The 18,823-nt window shown below is 40.6% G+C and overlaps 1 protein-coding gene across 1 annotated transcript; it reads right to left on the bottom strand.

The window, feature by feature from the left end:
• Positions 1-4,792: 4,792 nt before the first annotated feature.
• Positions 4,793-11,029, bottom strand: LOC132772853 (kelch-like protein 12). Its single transcript, XM_060771702.2, has 4 exons — positions 10,951-11,029; positions 9,886-9,964; positions 7,853-8,080; positions 4,793-6,299 (listed from the first exon to the last, which is right to left on the bottom strand). The coding sequence occupies exons 1-4, from the start codon at positions 11,027-11,029 to the stop codon at positions 4,793-4,795; spliced, it is 1,893 nt and encodes a 630-aa protein (XP_060627685.2).
• Between the last annotated feature and the right edge of the window lie 7,794 nt (positions 11,030-18,823).

The following is an 18,823-nucleotide window of genomic DNA, read 5'->3' as shown; positions in this document are numbered from 1 at the left end:
TCTAAAGACTATTTGTGGTAGAAAACCTCTGAGAACTTCTCTTTGAGCTCCCTGGCTTCCCGCTGGGCAAAGGTTGCACGTCCTGTTCTAAAGGAAATTCTTTAGAGGCCCAGCGCGCGACAGAACACTTACCCTTTTTATTATAGGCCTTGTTTAAATTGGCATTAAACCTGGATGGTTATAGTTGGCTTCTGGCCGCCCCTATGATGTTTATCGACTTTTTGTAAGTTTTTGCCTTACTCTGAGACTGAGTGTGACTTGCCAAAAGTTAATCTATGGATTTTCATCATCAAGTATGGATTCAAACACTGGTCTCCCAGTGTTCTATTCCAACAATCAAACCATAAATCATGATGAATTTAATTCTAATTTATGTCATAAGATACCTTGGGTTCCGCACTGGGAGAATGTGAGCTCTAAATAAAATAACAAATATTGTAAGCACCGGCCAAGGCATATTCCAGATCTATTGCAAGACAATGTATGCATATTTCATAATCTGAATTCCACTTTAGGGACTGTTTTTGTGTAGGTGCATATGTGTGTGTTGGGGAGTTTGCTAGATCCGTTTCATGTTTCTGTTTGTTTTCTTCTAGCTGGGGAATCACACTGTATTAAAGACTGGCTTCAAAAAAAGAGAACATTTCTGAATAATTCATTCTGCATAGCCAGACAGACTGCAGCAAAGGGAGAGCATGCAAACACCTGTTACCCATCAAAATCAAGCTTGGGATTCTCTAAAATTAAAAGTTTCTCACCTTATAAGTGTTATTCGAAAGTGGACAAGTTTTATTTTCTTCAAATGGAGAAATGACGAAGGGTAAAATTAGCAGTTGCTGTCATTCACACAGCATTTCTCTCTGAAGGATTCAGCACCTCTATTACTGGGACAAACTAACAACTGCAATTATTTTCATCTGGTTGCACATAATTTTTAATTGGTTGACATGGCGAAATCCTTGACAGGAGAGTGAGCTAAAGCCAGCAGCAAGCTTCCTATGTCTGTTTGATTGCATAGCCTCACAGCGATGGGATCTCTCCCCGCTGCTGCTGCTGTGTTGGAAGTACATCAAACAGATGGACTAAGAGTAAAAACCTCAACTTTGCGGAGTTAAAAGCCTAGGCTGTAGAAATGTGCATTCAATTAAGGTGTGCCTCTTTCCAGGATACATACTGATTGGACAATTCTGCAGGGCTTTCAGCATCTATTGTTCAGGAGATTGCCCTACTAAAAACGTATATTTCTGAGTTTTAACCATCATGTTCCAATTTCAAACAAGAGAGCATTTCAAAAGTGCCATGTTGGAGCACATGATCCTTAGGAGTTTTGAGAGTCATGAGGATCAATCAGAGCTGGTATTAGACAGAGGGTGCAGCTATACTGTAGAATTAATGCAATTTGATACCACTTTAATTACCATGGGTTAATGCTATGGAATCCCGAGAGTTGTAGTTTTACAATGCAAAGTTACAGAATGGGGAACACATGGCTTGAGAGTAGTACATGTGAAAAAGATCTTGGAGTCCTCATGGACAACAAGTTAAACATGAGCCAACAATGTGATGCGGCAGCAAAAAAAGCCAATGGGATTTTGGCCTGCATCAAGAGGAGCCTAGTGTCTAGATCTAGGGAAGTCATGCTACCCCTCTATTCTGCTTTGTTCAGACCACACCTAGAATATTGTGTTCAACTCTGGGGTCCACAATTGAAGAGAGATATTAACAAGCTGGAATGTGTCCAGAGGAGGGCAACTAAAATGAACAAGTCTCGAGAACAAGCCCTTTGAGGAGCAGCTTAAAGACCTGGGTATGTTTAGTCTGCAGAAGAGAAGGCTGAAAGGAGACATGATAGCCATATATAAATATGTGAGAGGTAGTCATAGGGAGGAGGGAGCAAGCTTGTTCTCTGCTGCGCTGGAGACTAGGACAAGGAACAATGGCTTCAAACTACAAGAAAGGAGATTCTATCTGAACATTAGAAGAACTTCCTGAGTGTGAGAGCCATTCAGCAGTGGAACTCTCTGCCCCGGAGTGTGGTGGAGGCTCCTTCTTTGGAAGCTTTTAAGCAGAGGCTGGATGGCCATCTGTCAGAGGTGCTTTGAATGCAATTTTCCTGCTTCTTGGCAGGAGGTTGGACTGGATGGCACATGAGGTCTCTTCCAACTCTATTATTCTATGATTCTATAAGATCTTTGGCTTTCTCTGCCAAAGAGTGCTGGTGCTTCAACAAAATACAATTCCCATGATTGCTAAGCATTGAGCCATGGCAGTTCAAGGAGTATCAAACTTCATTCATGCTACAGTGTAGATGCACCCAGAATTAAGCATTGCCTATGTTGTCTAGGGATGCTGGGGGTTGTGATCAATATGGGCTTCTCCTTCAATTGTCCTCATTTGACAGGGACAGTCCCACTTAATCTTCTGTTGTCTCACTTTTCCAACTGTTATAAAAATGTCTCTGTTCCTTTTTCCTCTTTCCACATACATCCTTTGTTCTCATATTGTTTACACTGGTGCAAATTGATCAGAGTGCAAAAGTAGTTTGTACTCCATTTATTTAAAAGAGTGAGATTAATTGTGGGGATCTGGGAATCTCTGGGAGGGCATAAAGAATGGGAATGGACGTTATGGAAAGGGAATTGGAACTTAGGAGACTGATGTGAGAGGGGGATGGTAACTAGACCCAAATAGGTCCTTTTTAACTTGTGGAATTGTGCAATATAATAATTTTAATTCGGCCAGCACCTTAAACACTCTGACACTACCTCAGCCCTGTTGACTTGTAAATGCCTTTTTACATTTAATGTTTTAACTGTTTGCTATTATTAGATCTAGTAGTAAACATGTCCTAAATGTTTGATTTATATATTTAAATTTCTAAGTTTATTATTTTTGAGTTATTCCGCAAGTACACCTGAAGTTTATTTTATTGTTTATGGTTTGATCTGTTTGTTATGTTATGCTGGCATTGAATGTTTGCCAATTTTCTGTTGTAAATGGTGCTAAGTCCCCTCGGGGAGATAGGGCAGTATAGAAATAAAGATTATTATTATTATTATTATTATTATTATTATTATTATTAAGATGAAAGAAGGGGATGAATTGTGTCCTTTCCAGTGGAGTTAAGCAAAAGTAATTGGTTGCATCCTCTCCTAGTTTGTTTGTATATCATTCCTTATTACTAATGATAATCTTTATCATACTCTGATGTGAATTGGTCACGCATGTGCTAGTTTTCATCTGTGAAGTGTTGGAGGCGGTGGACTTGCCAGGTAACATCAAAATTTGGGAGACACACCTGCTACTTTGTAATCAATGCAACATGTCCTATTCAGAGAGAAAAGTGACTCTAGCTTTTTTCTGCAGCATTATGATTGCAATTTTGTTCAATTAGGGATCATTCCAGGGAGCCTACATATGTAAACATCTACCACCTGTGGATAACTTCGCTCCCCTGCCCACCCAATCTTACACATATCCAGAACTTCACTAGGAAAAGTTTTGGATGTGTATGCCATGGTTTTAGAAAAGTTGCCATTTCACAATACAAGAATTCTGGAACATTTCGAAGAGTTGGAGGCAAAGTCCTGAACATACTGGTTATTTCCAGTTTTAACAGTCCCATTTAACCTGTTGCTTAATGCTGACAATACCAGTGGCAGCTGGTGGCTCTAATGTCAGTGTGGTGGGGAATTCATTATGGGTTTTAACCCAGGCTTTAGAGAAGATATCAAAGGTGCCAAACTGTCTAATCCAAATGACTTCAGCACTTTGGACAGCTCCTTTATCACTCTTTAAAACAGGGGTCCTCAAACTTTTTAAGCAGAGGGCTAAGTAACCACCCCTCAAACTGTTGGAGGGCCGGATTAGAATTTGAAAAAAAAAAAGATGAATGAATTCCTATGAACACTGAACATATCTTATGTGTAGTGCAAAAAACAACTTTAACACAATACAATAATTGAAATGAAGAACAATTTTAACAAATATAAACTTAACTTATTAGTATTTCAATGGGAAGTGTGGACCTGCTTTTGGCTGATGAGATAGGATTGTTGTTGTCGTTGTTGTTGTGTGCTTTCAAGTAATTTCAGGCTTAAGTTGACCCTGAGTGAGGGCCAGGTAAATGACCTTGGAGGGCTGTATCCAGCCCCTGGGCCTTCATTTGAGGACCCCTGCTCTAAAACCTGGAGTAGATGCATCGGCCCACTAGCCATAAATAGTCAAGGGTGTTCTGTAGTTGAGTTATAAAATAAGATTCAGATCCATCACCCTTTATAGAGATGAGCCGATAGTAAAGCATAATTGGAGTTACAGTACAACAACAACTGAAGTACTACATGTTCCCTATGCTACGAATGGACTCATAGCACTTTTCTATTGGATTTCAGCTTGCCCAGTCTTGCATTGCTTGTTTGAGAGCTGACAAGCAAGCCACTTGGAGTTCTTCAGTGGAAATATGCAATGAATAAATGCACTAATGAAGCTGTTCCCATCTGAGCTAAAGGGATGGACAAGAAACAAGGCAGAAATTCAAGCAGACTTTAGGAGTCCTTTTAATAAGAGTCTAGCACAGATGTAATAGTAACAAGAGTGAATGGCACAGAAATGTGTGTGTATGGGGGATGTTTATTCAACCATCTTGTTCAATCTCAAGTTCTACCATAATTATCTTGAACTAAATAAGAACTGAGAACGAAAGGAAAGTCCTACTTTAGGAAGAGATAGACTTCTCTGATGGGAATCCATTGGCTGAAAACAGAAGGGCTAAGATAACGGAAAATGTTTTAGATTATCTTCCACCCCAACAGCAGTTAAGGCTGCAGCTCTGTCTAGCGGAAGAGCTTGGTTGTCCTCCCCTCTTGGTGTTATCCACCCCAATGACAGCTGAGGATGCCACTGTCTCTAGCAGAAGGGATCGGAGTGGCTTTTTGGGCATCTTGAGGATTACACAACTGACAATTTGTGCCTCGTTGCTAACAGGGATCTCCTCTGGGCACCGAGTCCAACTTGTGTCCTCTGGGACCCAGCTGTAACTTGTGTTATATGAACAATTCTCATCTTTACCTGCTAAGAGGAAAATCTTGCCTTGCCACTCAACAGCACAAGCAAAGGCTAAAGCCACAGGCAACTCTGGGATTCTGATTTCCCAGCTCACTCTGCCATTCTCATTGAGGTAAAAGCTTCCTTTAGTGCAGCAAGGAGCCTCATCAGTGGCCAGTGCACCTTGGGCCAGAAAATTGCCCCGTTCCTCTGTGTACCCACCAAAAACATACACCCCCATACCAAATGAGACAGCTGTGGCTCCATAGCATGCAAACTCCATGGACATCTCAGTCCACCAGTCGGTGTTTGTGTCATAAATAATAAGGCCCCTGTAGCTCCTGGAGGCTTTCCCACCTATGAGGTAAAGCTTATTCCTGAGCACAGTTGAAGCAGGATACATCAAGGAGAGGGGCAGGTTAGAAATAGAAGTCCAAGAATTTCGAACCACATTGAAAACCTCAGCAGAACAAAGAGGGCCAGATTCATTGCAGCCTCCTAGAGCATAGAGCTTCTTATCACAAGCTAGAAAGGGGTGGAGTGCCCGGACTGTGGACATGGATGGGAGCTGTGTCCATTGGCTGGTCAAGGAGTTGTATTCATGCAGAGTGTTGACAAATGTGGAATTATCCTTCTGGCCTCCAGATAAGTAAAGTTTGCAGTCCACAGGTGCACATCCAGAATAGCTAAGATATTTTATGGGTGGCAACTTTTCCCATTTCTCTGCATGGGGATCAAAACAGTGCAAGTGAGATTCATGGTCATCTCCATCCTGGGCCCTGTTTTCATTGACCTCCAAACATACAAAACAATCATCAAACATTCCCTTCCGGAGCCCACCACTCTCTTTCAGCCGCCCTGCCCCATCCAGATCTTTCCACCTCAAACGCACATGCCTGTAATATTCTGCAATGTCAGCCTGAACATCAATGAGCTCCACATGGGTGAGCAGTGGAAAGCGGACATGTCCTAGGAGTTCCTTAAACATTGGGAGACGAGTGGAAGTTGCAAACTCTACCCAGTTGCGCACAGCATGGTAAATGACAAGTTCAGATGGTACCTCCAGGCTGTCTGAGGTGATGAGGTTGCTCAGAGCACTGTGTTCCAGATTTAGGAAGGCATCTTGCTTAGAAAGGGGTCCAAAGTGTTGCTTGATGTAATCTGAGGCTGCTTGGATCAGAGTTTGATGATTGTGTTGATGGGCCAGACCATATAGGCTGAGGCAATTACTCATGGAGATGTTCATCTCAAGAAACCTGTTGAACAAAGTAGAAAGAAATACAGAGTGGCAATTTGCTGAAGAATGACTTTTCTCTCAGTAAGATTTCCAGATGAAATCATGTTCTTGGGTTAATTCTGTTTGAGATGGGAGATCAAATAGTGTTCAGAAGGCACCACAGTGACGGAACCCCACAGTGATTGTAGAAGGCTGGGCTTTTCAAAAAGAAAAAGAACTTTTTTTAAAAAAATGCATGCTATAGAAGTTAATTATGAATTCGATTAATAATGGATATACAGAACTAATGGAGTAAGGAAAGGAAATGAAGCCCCCTTTAGTTATCAGCCTCTTACCAGGGATGCACAGAGAGATGAATGTCTCATCTGATGGCTCCATATCATCATAACCAGGCCCCTGCTAGCATTGTGCCTCCACTAGCCACATGCTATCAGGGTTCTATTCCCAGGAGATCTGATGAACATTTACTAGGTTTCCTATTCCATATATAAATGGATAACATAGGGTTCAGCAGAAGTGTCCCAACTTCTCTCCATGCAGTCTCAGTCATTTGGTGACTACTTGAGAATATGATTACAAAGAAAATAAGGTGACTAAGATATAGTTGCCCTCAGTATCTGTAGGGGATTAGTTCTAAGAGTCCCTTCACCCTAAATCTCAAATCCTCATCCTGACAGCCAGTGTGTCATGGGATGATGTTCCAACAAAGTTTAGCTTACTGTGAGTCTTCTTCCCTTTAGTCCTCCCTCTTGCTATCTCATCTGAGGAGTGCTGCAAAACAGCTTCTGCTGATGTCCTCTTGTGAGGCCACTGGTGAGGTGGGGGAGATATTAGATGTTCTGCACTCCTTTTTTTCTGAATATTTTCAATCCACAGTTTGAATCCATGGATGCAGAACCCATGGATATGGAGAATAACAATAGTGTATTATTGCTAGGAAAGCCAAACATAGATTTTGACGGGCAACTTGCTACTTAATAACTCTGAATATACATGGGACTAACTTGTGGGGTGAGATTGAATTTTTATGGCATGTTCTGAACTGAGGTGGGGAAAAGAGGATGACTACGCACCCTATATTTTCCTCATTTAGAGGAGAGATCAATGACGATATTTGTGTGCCTCTGTGTTTAGAATAAGATGGGGAAAGGATGGCAGATTAATATCTACATATAAATCTGGGGCCACAGTTACTTCTTTTTGGAGATGTGATGCAAAAGCAGTAGATTTTCTGTCTCTAAGAGTGTTACATTTTGCTGTCTCCCATTTACATATGTTCTACTTGGAAAATTGGAAACTGAGTCATGTATTCCAGACAATTACTGAGTCTTTAGTAGTCCTTTCTTCCAAACCACATCTGAAAAGTTGTGTGCAGATATCCATGCTCCATTGATTAGCTCATCTTAAATAGGGAATAGGTTCAGGACTACCACAACCATGACCATTACCCTTCAAGCAGGACTAAAGATGTGTCTTGGAAAGGCATCAGAATTCAGGAACTGTTCCAGAATATACAATATAGGACCCAAGAAGGTTTATAACACAGATTAAAACAAAAACATACTGCTTTACCTTCCAGCTGTTTCTTTCAGTGGAAGAATCTGGAGCTTGCTAGCTGCAGTGAAGAGGTCCTGGGCAGTGTCTGCTGTGAGTGACAACTCCTCTGTGTAGAGATACTCCAGCAGGCTGTGAATTGTGGAGGCAGCCATATCCTTGAGTTGGATCTCTCCACACTGTGATTCATTGTTGGAATGGATGAAAACATCTCTGAAATAGGGACTGACTGATGCCAACAACATCCTGCATTTAAAGGAAAGAATATATCTAAAAAGAAATTTGGAATATCTTCATCTGAAGTTTAGCAAGTACTTGTGTTCACTGTCCACTCACTGGCCTTTTATATCAAAGTCCATTGTTTTGGATAACTTTTAGATCTAGGATTGAACAGCATCATTTTGTGAAGGTTTCAATGTTACCTCACTTGGGTCCTTCCAGAAGATAATCACTATACTTTGTGACAGTTATTTGCTAAGGTTAGATGTTTGCTATCATTTATATATTTGGTCTTAATCCAGTCATTAGGCATTAGGTGCCTTTTCAAGAGTCCTCTTCAGCTGTATTTCAGGTAGCTCACAGTTAAAATGCTAAAATGTACAAAACCCCCAACAAAAATATTTTTCTAACATAACATGAAAAATGATGGTAGGCTACTGCACCAGTACAGGTTCCACTTTTCTATGGCTGAGCAAGCCAAAATATCTTCCCCTTTTGCCTTCAAAAATGATATTCAGAAAGTATATTATATCACCTTGAGTCACCCTTTCATAGAGGAGAAAGAAGTTATTTGAAAGATGATGGGAGAGTTTTAAGAAGTTGTGGGGAGAGCTCTTTTGTCTGCATGCATTTGGGGTGCCAAAAAAGTGCAAAAGGTTCATTTGGGACAATGATGGGAGGCTTCATGGGCGTCAAAAGTTTGTCACTGGGGCGGCACTTTCTCCATCCTGGCCACACACAGAAATCTCAAGTTGAAATTATAGCAGGACAACCTTATTCAGTCAAAAGCAGTTTGGAAAATCCTGATTTTTCGTGTCTGTTGGAATTGATGCATAATGCCAGTTTAAGTTACTGAGTGAACATGCACTACTGAGGGAATTCCAGAGATGCAGAACAAGCACTGTAAAGATCCAACTTTACATGCGTACCTACCTGTCAAAGCAATCATAATGGTGAGCATGTGGGCAGCATCTTTGTGGATAAGTTTTGCCTGAATTCATATATTTGAAGCTGTCACACATCTGTTCCATGTGCAAGTTTCTGTCTGATTCCCATTTACCAGATATTTATAATTGTGAAGTGTCCAATATTTTGAAATGGGGTGCATTATCAACTCCACTTTCATTTTTCATCACTTAAGGTGATGAATTCACTACCAGAATTCACTACCATGAATATAAGCCTGTGCTATGAACAGGGGCGGCTCAACCTATTATGCAAAGTAAGCATTTGCAGTATAGTTGATTTTGCCCAGGGGTGCTCTTGGGGGAAAATAGACCTTGACATATGTGAGTTGTAGTTACTGGGATGTCGTTCACCTACAATCAAAGAGCATTCTGAACTCCACCAATGATGGAATTGAACCAAATATGGCACACTGAACTCTCACGACGAACAGAAAATATATATCAGTGATTGGTTGGGGGGGGGGGGGTGTGCCAAAATACTGTTTGCTTACCGTTGAAAATTACCTAGGGCCGCCTCTGGCTATGAACTGCATGGAGCCTAAAAGACAGCCATGGCAGGAGTGTTGGTGGGTGATATGAGTTTGGATCTTGGAGTCCTGATCTTGCTTCAGTGTGAGAGAATATAGAAGTCCAAATTGAACCAAGCTACTATCCAACCTATATCCCACCCAATGTGAGATAGCACATTGGGTGGGATATAGGAAACCACACTATCTATTGCATGGTGGAAATGTGTAATATCTCTACATGAAAATGTGCTCTATACAGCTGCTTTGAGTTTCTTTTAAGAGAGAAAAGGCAGGATATTACTACTGCTACTAGTATTACTAATACATCTACATGATCTTCATATTTCAAAGTCACCTATGACAAGGAAAGCGTCGTCCTTCGACTCCTAAGGTGACATCACAAAGTTGTTGAGCTTGGTAGAGCTGTTTCAAACCTAGGAAAAAGAAAAAAGAGGGGAAAAGACTCATCTGTTACTTCTTTTGAATTTGTTTCCTCCTCTATCCTATCAAAATCAGGGTCTTGAGACACAAGATTTTAGAATTACAGATATTATGAAGGTTTTCTAATCCAGTGGTTCTCCAACTGTGGTCCTTTAGATGTTTTAGATTAATAGTAGATTAATAGTAATAGTAACAGAGAGGAATTCTGGGAGTTTAAGCCTAAATTGTCTGGAGCAGCAAAGTTAGAGAAGCACTAACATAATCTAATATCTTTTCTAATGCAGGATCAAATACAGGATGCAATTATAGGGTGCCTAAGAGATGGCCATCCTGTCTCTCCTTAAATTGCTTTGGTGAGGACTCACCATCTCTCAAAGCTGTGATATTAAAGAGATTTAAATATTAAGAGGTTTCTTCTGATATTCAGTTGAAATCTGTTTTCTTGTAGTTTTAACCTAGTACTTTTTGTCAGAATTTTAAAAACATTTGGATACCTATCTTTTCTCTTTGGCCTACTAAGTCAACTTCCAATTATGAGTTTTAATTAACATTCTATTGTTAGTACTATATGTCAATTCTGTATCAGTGTTTGGTGCAAGATTTCATATTTTTTGACTTTGTTGTACTCCACCTCAAGCCATCAGGAGAGGAGGGTAATAAATAATATGTGTTGTTGTTGTTGTTGTTGTTAGAAGCTACAGTGAACAAATACAATGGGTTTTCATGTCACAGGGGGTTGAATTAGACAGGCCTTAGGGTTTTTAAATGTGTTTATTCTCAGTCTGCTCCATCTCTGTCTATCAGATATTTGGAAAGTTGTAAAGGCTTCCTTTAATCCCACCAGACTTTCAATCATTCTTCAGAGGACTTGGTTTCCAGCCCTGCTGCACCCTGCAAAAACACCTTCCGTTATAAATTGGGAGAATGCTAGGGAATGAATGAACGAATATTCCTACACACTAATGCAATTTAGACTCACCTTGACATAAATAGGTTTCATGAGATTGTAACGGTTTTTGTATGTCATCCTCTTCCTCACTCTCCTCCAGGGAATCCATGATCTCAGTCTTTAAAATATGCTCAGGAACCACTTTGAAATATCACCATGTTCATTGACCTCCAAAACACACAAAACAATCATCAAACATTCCCTTCCGGAGCCCACCACTCTCTTTCAGCTGCCCTGTCCCTATCTGGGGTTAAAATAGATATCAATCTATTTTAAAACCTAGGCTTTAGTAAGTCTTCACCTAATTCTGTATCTTGGCTTCTGATGTTTGAACATTTGGATGTCAAAAGTTTGCCACTAAAAGCTGAACATTTGATTACCCAAATCCTGTAATGATGATGACGACGACGATAATGATATTTATTTATACCCTGCTTTATCTCCCCAAAGAGGATTCAAAGCTGCATGACATAAAAGCATTGGAATCCAATTTAAAATATACAAATACACAAACATTAAAACAGAATTAAATACAAACAGTATTAAAAATCAGTTAAAATCCATCAAACACAAGTTAAAAACCATAGCATCCCCTGACTAGATCTTAAACACCTTCATCTTTAAATGCCTGTTTAAATAAAAAGGTTTTATCAAAGGCTTTCATGGCTGGAATCACTCAGTTCTTGTGGGTTTTTTCGGGCTATATGGCCATGTTCTAGAGGCATTTCTCCTGACGTTTCGCCTGCATCTATGGCAAGCATCCTCAGGATGCATCCCTGTATCCAGTTCCAGTGAGCAACCTGCAGCTCTTTGGACCAGCTGAAGTTTCTGAACACTCTTCAGAGGCAACCCCATGTAGAGTGCATTACAGTAATCCTAACAGGATGTAACTAAGGCATGGACTACTGTGGCCAGATCTGGCTTCTCAAGGAACAGGTGCAGTTGGCACACAAGTTTCAGTTTGGTAAAGGCCCTTCCAGCCACCGCTGACACCTGGGCCTCCAGGTTCAGCACCGAGTCCAGAAGAACCCTCAAACTAGGGACCTGTGTCTTCAGGGGGAATGTGACCACATCCAGCACAGACTGGATCCCCATTCCCTGTTCTGCCCTCTGACTCACCAGGAGTACCTCTGTCTTGTCTGGGTTAAGTTTCAATTTCATCTGCATATAGGTGGCACCGTACTCCAAAACTCCAGATGACCTCTCTCAGCAGTTTCATGTATATGTTGAACACAATGGGGGACAGAATGGAACCCCACAGGACAATGGCCAGGGGTTCACAAAGGACTTTCCTAGCATGACCTTCTGGGTACAGCCCTCCAGGAAGGACCAGAACCACTGTAAAACAGGGCCTCCCAGTTCCATATCACTGAGATAGCCAAGGAGGATGCCATGGTTGATGTTACTGAAAGCCGTTGAGAGATCTAGGAGAACCAACAGGGTTCTCCCCTGTCTAGCTGTCTGCAGAGGTCATCCACCAAGGTGACCAAAGCGGTTTCTGTTCCATAGCCAGGCCTGAAACCAGATTGAAATTGATCTAGATAATCCATTTCATCCAGAAATTCTTGAAGTCGGGAGGCCACCACACACTCTAAGACCTTGCTCAGAAAGGGGAGGTTGGACACTGGCTGATAGTTATCCATTATAGAGGGGTTCTGGCAGGCCCGTAGCCAGGATTTCGTTTCGGGGGGGGGGGGGGGTGTGATTTTTTTCCAGGGGGGGTTTCGGGGGGGGGTGAGTCTGAGTGAAAGAGGGTCTAGCATAGCAAACCTTTTGTATCATTACCCCAATACCCCCATGCATATGGGATATATTGAGTATGGTGATCAGATTATGATATGAATAAACATAACATCCTAAATAATGCACCAGTAAGGCCTTTTCGCGAACCACCATGAGAATTTGGGGGGGGGGGCTGAAGCCCCTCGAGCCCCCCCCCCCCCCCCGGCTACATGCCTGGGTTCTGGGATGGCTTTTTAAATATAGGTCTCATTGCCAATCTAGAGTTTTTGTCAAAAAATTTTCAAAAAGAATTCATGTTAAAATTAATAAATTATTTGTGGCTTTGAATAGACATTTTAGACTTTATTTTGACAAAATGACTTAAACATTCTAGTCCTGGATTTTTTCTCCTTATAATAAAGGCGTGCTTCTTGCTGCTCTGCTACCATCAAATAAATATTGTAACTGAGGTGTAAACAGCTTATGGCAGGCCAGAGTTTGTTGCACTGCAGCTCCAAACATGCACCAGCATATGCATCCACACATGCTATCATAACTAGAGCAAATGGGAATTACAGTGCAATAATATGTGGAGGATTAGATATTACCCATCCCACTTAATTATTTTTTTCCCCAGGGGCCCACTAAACTGGGCTTTCTCTCAAGTTATCTCATGGGTGGGAAGATATTAGATCGGAATCTACTGATAGAGGTCTATATTAATTGTAGAAATTCTGCCAAAGGATTTAATGCTCAGTTGTTTCAGAATCACAAGAATAATTAAAATAGGATCATTAAAATAGGATTCACAGTTGAGGAATGTCAGGTGAATGGGTTGGGAACACAAGTTGGGAACACAACCCCATACAGCTCCGGCCCAGCATTCCTGTTCGAACGCATCACCTTCTACGTCCCGCCTCGGAGTTTAAGATCTTCTGGGGAGGCTCTCGGCCCCACCTCTATCACAAGTGAGATTGGTGGGGACGAGGAGCAGGGCCTTCTCAGTGATTATTTATTATTTATTATTATTTACTTCATTTGTTGACCGCCGTTCTCAGCCCTAGGGCAACTCACGGCGGTGTACAACATATTAAAAACAGTTTACAATAGACAATAGACAGTATCACAGCAAAAACAACATAAACAATCAATAATACAGGATAATCAATAATTCCACCTGTGGAATTTGCTTCCCGGGGAACTTAGGTCATCGACATCCTTCCTCTCTTTTAGAAGGAAACTAAAAACACGGATATGGGACCAGGCCTTTGGGTAATCTGGCAGACAGACAAAGGACAATGATGACTAGAATTGGATAGGATTTGACAATGCGGAATGAAATTACAGATTCTGAGCTTGGAGAACGTTGATCATTAGACTGGTTTTTTATTAATTGTGATGTATAACTGGATTGTTTTAATTGTTTTATAATTGTTGTTGATATATGTTTTATCTTATTATCTGTTTTGCCAGCATCGAATTGTGCCTTTTGTAAGCTGCCCTGAGTCCCGCCTCGGGGGTTGAGAAGGGCGGGGTAGAAATGCCAGAAATAAATAAATAAATAAATAAACAAGTTATCGATTTTGTTTGTGGGCACAATTTTGGTGCATAGAAGATACTCCAAGGCTGAGCATGTGCTCAGAGGAACTCTTGATATTTAATTCTGTCCCACAACTACAGTTGTATACCTGTCTTTAAGTTTCCACAAACTTTCTTAGGGTTCCTCACTGTGTCTCCTCACTGCAATTGCGAACTTCTGTCATGCTCCAACCATCTTTAGATTTGTCTAGCAGAGAGATCAAAGGAAGAAGAGGAATGCTCGGCTTCCCCTTAGTTCCAACTGCTCCAACTGACAAGGGATGGTTTTTAAAGGGACAGGCATCCTATGTCCCTGAACCCTGATTTGCTGACAAACCTTTTAGCCAGAAAGTCATTTAGAGTGGCTCACAGATCATCAATTTCACAGTCTCCTGTCCTGAGGTTTACAGTACAATTAGACATGACACACAAGGAGGAATTTAAATCCAGCACGTGCTGGATGCTTTTTTCTCCTTCAGAAGCTGGAGAGAGGGCCTCTCTTTAGTTGCTGACCAAGGCTGTCTGGCTGCTCTTCTCTCCTTCAAAAACCAGAGCAATGTCAGTTGAACATGGAGACAAGGTTTCATTGGTTATACTGTGGCTTGAAAGACATGTTGTGGGGCATAGTCTTAACAAACTTAGGACTTTATTGGATGAGACAGGCAAGCTGGACCATTTTTTTTCTGCCTTTGCTCAATGCTGGGTGCATCTCAGTGCTGGTCTAAAAAAGTTGACAAACTGAAAGAAACCATGAGGGACAAATGTAGCCAGTCTTCAATTAGACACTGAAGTTGTGCAATCGATGAAAAAAAGGTTTCAAAACTCATTACAAAATTAGGGGATGCTGGTGTTTTGTTTCTAAAGTATCGTTAGTGAAAATTTTGTTACTATAATGAGAGTAATGAACTTTTGTTACTTTTTCATTATAGTAATTAGAAGTGGGGAAAATTCAGTGGCTCCTTGCTCCCTCGTGTCTACACCTGTTGGGGTGAAACATGCTACAATGATAGAACACATTTGCCATTATTAACCCATCAAGTTTCAGAATGTTTCACTCATCCACAGAACTTTGGGGGAAATTTCAAAGTTTTTATAAACACAATTTGTAAAATAAATACGACAAGAGCTATCTCCTTGAATTTTCTACACAATGACATGAGATAACAGGGGATAATTCTCCCAACTTTCAGAAATATTCATATAGCTATCGATTTTAGGGATTTTAAAAAAAGTTTTGACAAAAAAAATTTAAAAAAGAAAAGAAGTAAGCCACCACAGCTATCTCATTGAATGTTTCTCATATTAGCAAATAGAACTTCCATTTAGGGATTTCTTCCCAGCCAAGCACAGAGATTTACTTTCTGAAAGTATCAGTCAGTCCTCCTCTTTGTACATTCAACAATTTATTGGAACTCTTCCTAGATGCTACTATGGAGGGAAAAATCTCTCCCCTATCATGATTGGGGTTTTCTGATGCTGAGCAAAATTATGGGAATTATAGGGCAGGGCCTTTTGAATTCTCTGGCATGGACCTCCTCGCCTTCCCAAACAACATTTCCCAGAATTCTGTGATTTCTCAATCTCTTTCCCATCAAACCCAACTTTCTCCCTGCTGCTTCCCTTTCCTAAGAGCAAGAGACCATTAATTTAAAGAGGAAAGGCAGCCATTTTAGGCTTTCCTTTCCTTCCTTGCACTGAAAATGAGACTCACTTTGGGAGGCTTCTGAGATTTACAAAATTCAAACGAAAAAGTATTGGGTGAGTTTCAATTCTTACGTTTTTGGTGTGCTGGATAATGCATCATAAGTACAAATTTGATATGACTTATGACAATAAACGGAAAATTGCACACCCTTATTAGACACTGTAATGGAAGTTGTATCTCTAATAAATCACTTAAACTACATATAAAGAGAGAGCAGGGAATCTGAGGTAAGAGACCCAAGGAGCAGATGGCTAAAGAATGTGGAACTCTCTTCAGCTCAAGTATCTGAAGCATCTTTCTATGGTTGCTTCCCCCCCCCCCCCCCACACACACACAGCACACCTCTCATACCAAATATGACTTGAGTGGGGAAAGAAAGAACTCAAAGAGAGAAGAAGGTGAAGTAATTGATAGAAGCAGAGAAAGTAGTAGACCTTCAGCCCTACATTCATTTTGCTCCTAAAACTGACTCCTGATTGAGTTCTTCCTATGACCTTGTGGTATATTTGACCACAATAGACACAACTGTTTCTTTTTTTATTTAGCCCTTTAGGCAACTCTCTTTTGGTCTCAATCTAGGAAGCTGAATGGCACTGAGAAGAGCATATCAAAATGTCTGAACTTTAGTGGCTATTTCCAACAACAAATCATAGTATAATTGATGTACCCAAGGAAAGTACAGTTCATCTATTTGAGGTTGCCACAGTATATTCAACTGAAGGATGCTATAAGAGCTCCTCACACTTGTCCCCTTCATTCAGCTAGTGTTTCTTTTTCTTAAAAAAATCTTGAAGAGAGCTGTAGTGATGTCCTTTAGATGCCTTTGAAGTTCCAAGTATTTCAAGGGAATGTGTTATAGACACACACGGAAAGACAAACACACAAAAAACCTCTTGCACTTGAGACTGTAGGCTCACTATTTAAAGTTAGTTTCATGTTGCTGAAAAGTTTTCTTCACACAATGGTATAATTGTAGCAGGGACTTCTCAACATATGTATGTAATTCATGTTGCACCTTGACTTTGGACTTTATCACACAAGATAGGCAAAACTTCACCAAAACTAGGCAGTCTGTCTCCTCCCCACAACGACCACATCTGGAATACGGTGTCCAATTCCAGGCACCGCAATTGAAGGGAGATGTTGACAAGTTGAAATATGTCTGGAGGAGGGCGGCTTAAAGAGCTGGGCATGTTTAGGCTGCAGAAGGTAAGGCTGAGAGGGGACATGATGGCCATATATAAATATGTGAGGGGAAGTCATAGGGAGGAGGAAGCATGCTTGTTTTCTGCTGCCCTGGAGACTAGGACGTAGAACAATGGCTTCAAACTACAGGAAAGGAGATTCCACCTGAACATAAAGAAGAACTTTCTGACTGTGAGAGCTGTTCAGCGGTGGAACTCTCTGCCGTGGAGTGTAGTGGAGGCTCCTTCTTTGGAGGCTTTTAAACAGAGGCTGGATGGCCATCTGTTGGGGGTGCTTTGAATGCGACTTTCCTGCTTCTTGGCAGGGAGTTGAATTGGGTGGCCCATGAGGTCTCTTCCAACTCTATGATTCTAATGCATTCCTCATTATTGATGGATAGATCCCATCAACAGCTAACAGTTTTGTAATGTTTCCACTGCCTTGGTGGAGTAGGTCTGTTCTGCAGGTAGCAAAGTGAAGTCAGGGAGTAGGATTCTCCTTCTCTTCTGCTCATCTTCCTCACTATTCCTAATCTGTCTCTCTCTTGTTTATTTTATAATTTACAGTTATATCTCCTTTTATGGATTTTCATAGCTGGAATTGCAAAACTGCCCTTGAATTGAAAAACAGCAGAAATGTGGTAAGACGGGGTTATGAAGATATGCTGTAGTTCAATCACAGGATTGTGGATTGTCAAATTGGTGCAATTGTGTGAAAGAAGAAAGGTATGATTTTGAAGGTTCTCAACTCTGTATGTATCCATTATCAATGATCACATGACTGCCATGGAATAGCAACGTTGTGCAATACAATCCTTCTTCCATCTTTAGCTATATGAAATCCCTTTATGGGTCCATTTAAAAATATAGTGTCCATGATTTTGAAGGCCTTCATCCCAGTGTGTATCTATTGTCAATGATAGCACAAGTGCCATGGAATAGTGGCTTAGTTCAATTCAATAATCCTCTTTGTTTTAGCCAAATCATATCCCTTTATATACCCATTTTAAAATACCGTATCTGTGGAGGATACACTTCCATATTTTGCATGAATACACAAAACTGTTGAAATGAAGGACTTCTTGTTCAAGAATACCATGGAGCTGTGTTGGAAGCTCTGGAAATGTTTTGTTGGATGTGGATCAATGAAATCATGGATACTGGTCCCATGGATATGGGAGTCATACTGTGCTTACTAAGAAGAAAATCATGAAAGGTAGGAATGAGACCCCTATCCTATGTAATGTGAGCACAAATAGCAGTTTGGCTTATGTAAAACTTACAAAAGAACATTTCTAAATTGTTTCATCCATCTCCAAATCGGCTGTCAAATTTAATAAACTGATACGAAATTATTTGTAGAGAAAACTGCTTGTTTTGCTACTAAGGTACAATCCTTACAACACATAAAATGAATATTTACAGAAAAACACTTTTATGGATTGTACATGTAATTTTTGTAACAAGGCATATTATTCAAAAGCTGCAAATATCTCTTCAGAGAGTCATCACTAATTGGAAAGATATATGAACTCATTAGGTGCCCTTCTAACCCTAGTCCCACTTGGATATCTTTTTACACATAAATAAAAAAGACACTTGATTTGAAAGCTGCCACAAGGGCTTAGAGGCATCTCACATAATTTGGGATGGCTGGATATAGTTGTGTATATGACCATACAATCATATGCTTATCTATTCAGAAAGTAATGAT

Source organism: Anolis sagrei, chromosome 4 (assembly GCF_037176765.1).
Source record: "Anolis sagrei isolate rAnoSag1 chromosome 4, rAnoSag1.mat, whole genome shotgun sequence".
NCBI lineage: Eukaryota > Metazoa > Chordata > Lepidosauria > Squamata > Dactyloidae > Anolis > Anolis sagrei.
The sequence above is the reverse complement of the archived record's forward strand: the minus strand, read 5'-3'. Positions and strand labels throughout refer to the sequence as shown.

What these genes read in the sequence shown, in the direction of transcription:
- LOC132772853 (XM_060771702.2), bottom strand. Translation starts at nt 11,029, where the DNA reads ATGGATTCCCTGGAGGAGAGTGAGGAAGAGGATGACATACAAAAACCG. An exon ending in TGAAACCTATTTATGTCAAG is followed by an intron (nt 9,965 to 10,950) that starts GTGAGTCTAAAT and finishes TCTTTTTCCTAG; the next exon opens with GTTTGAAACAGCTCTACCAA. An exon ending in CGACGCTTTCCTTGTCATAG is followed by an intron (nt 8,081 to 9,885) that starts GTGACTTTGAAA and finishes CTTTAAATGCAG; the next exon opens with GATGTTGTTGGCATCAGTCA.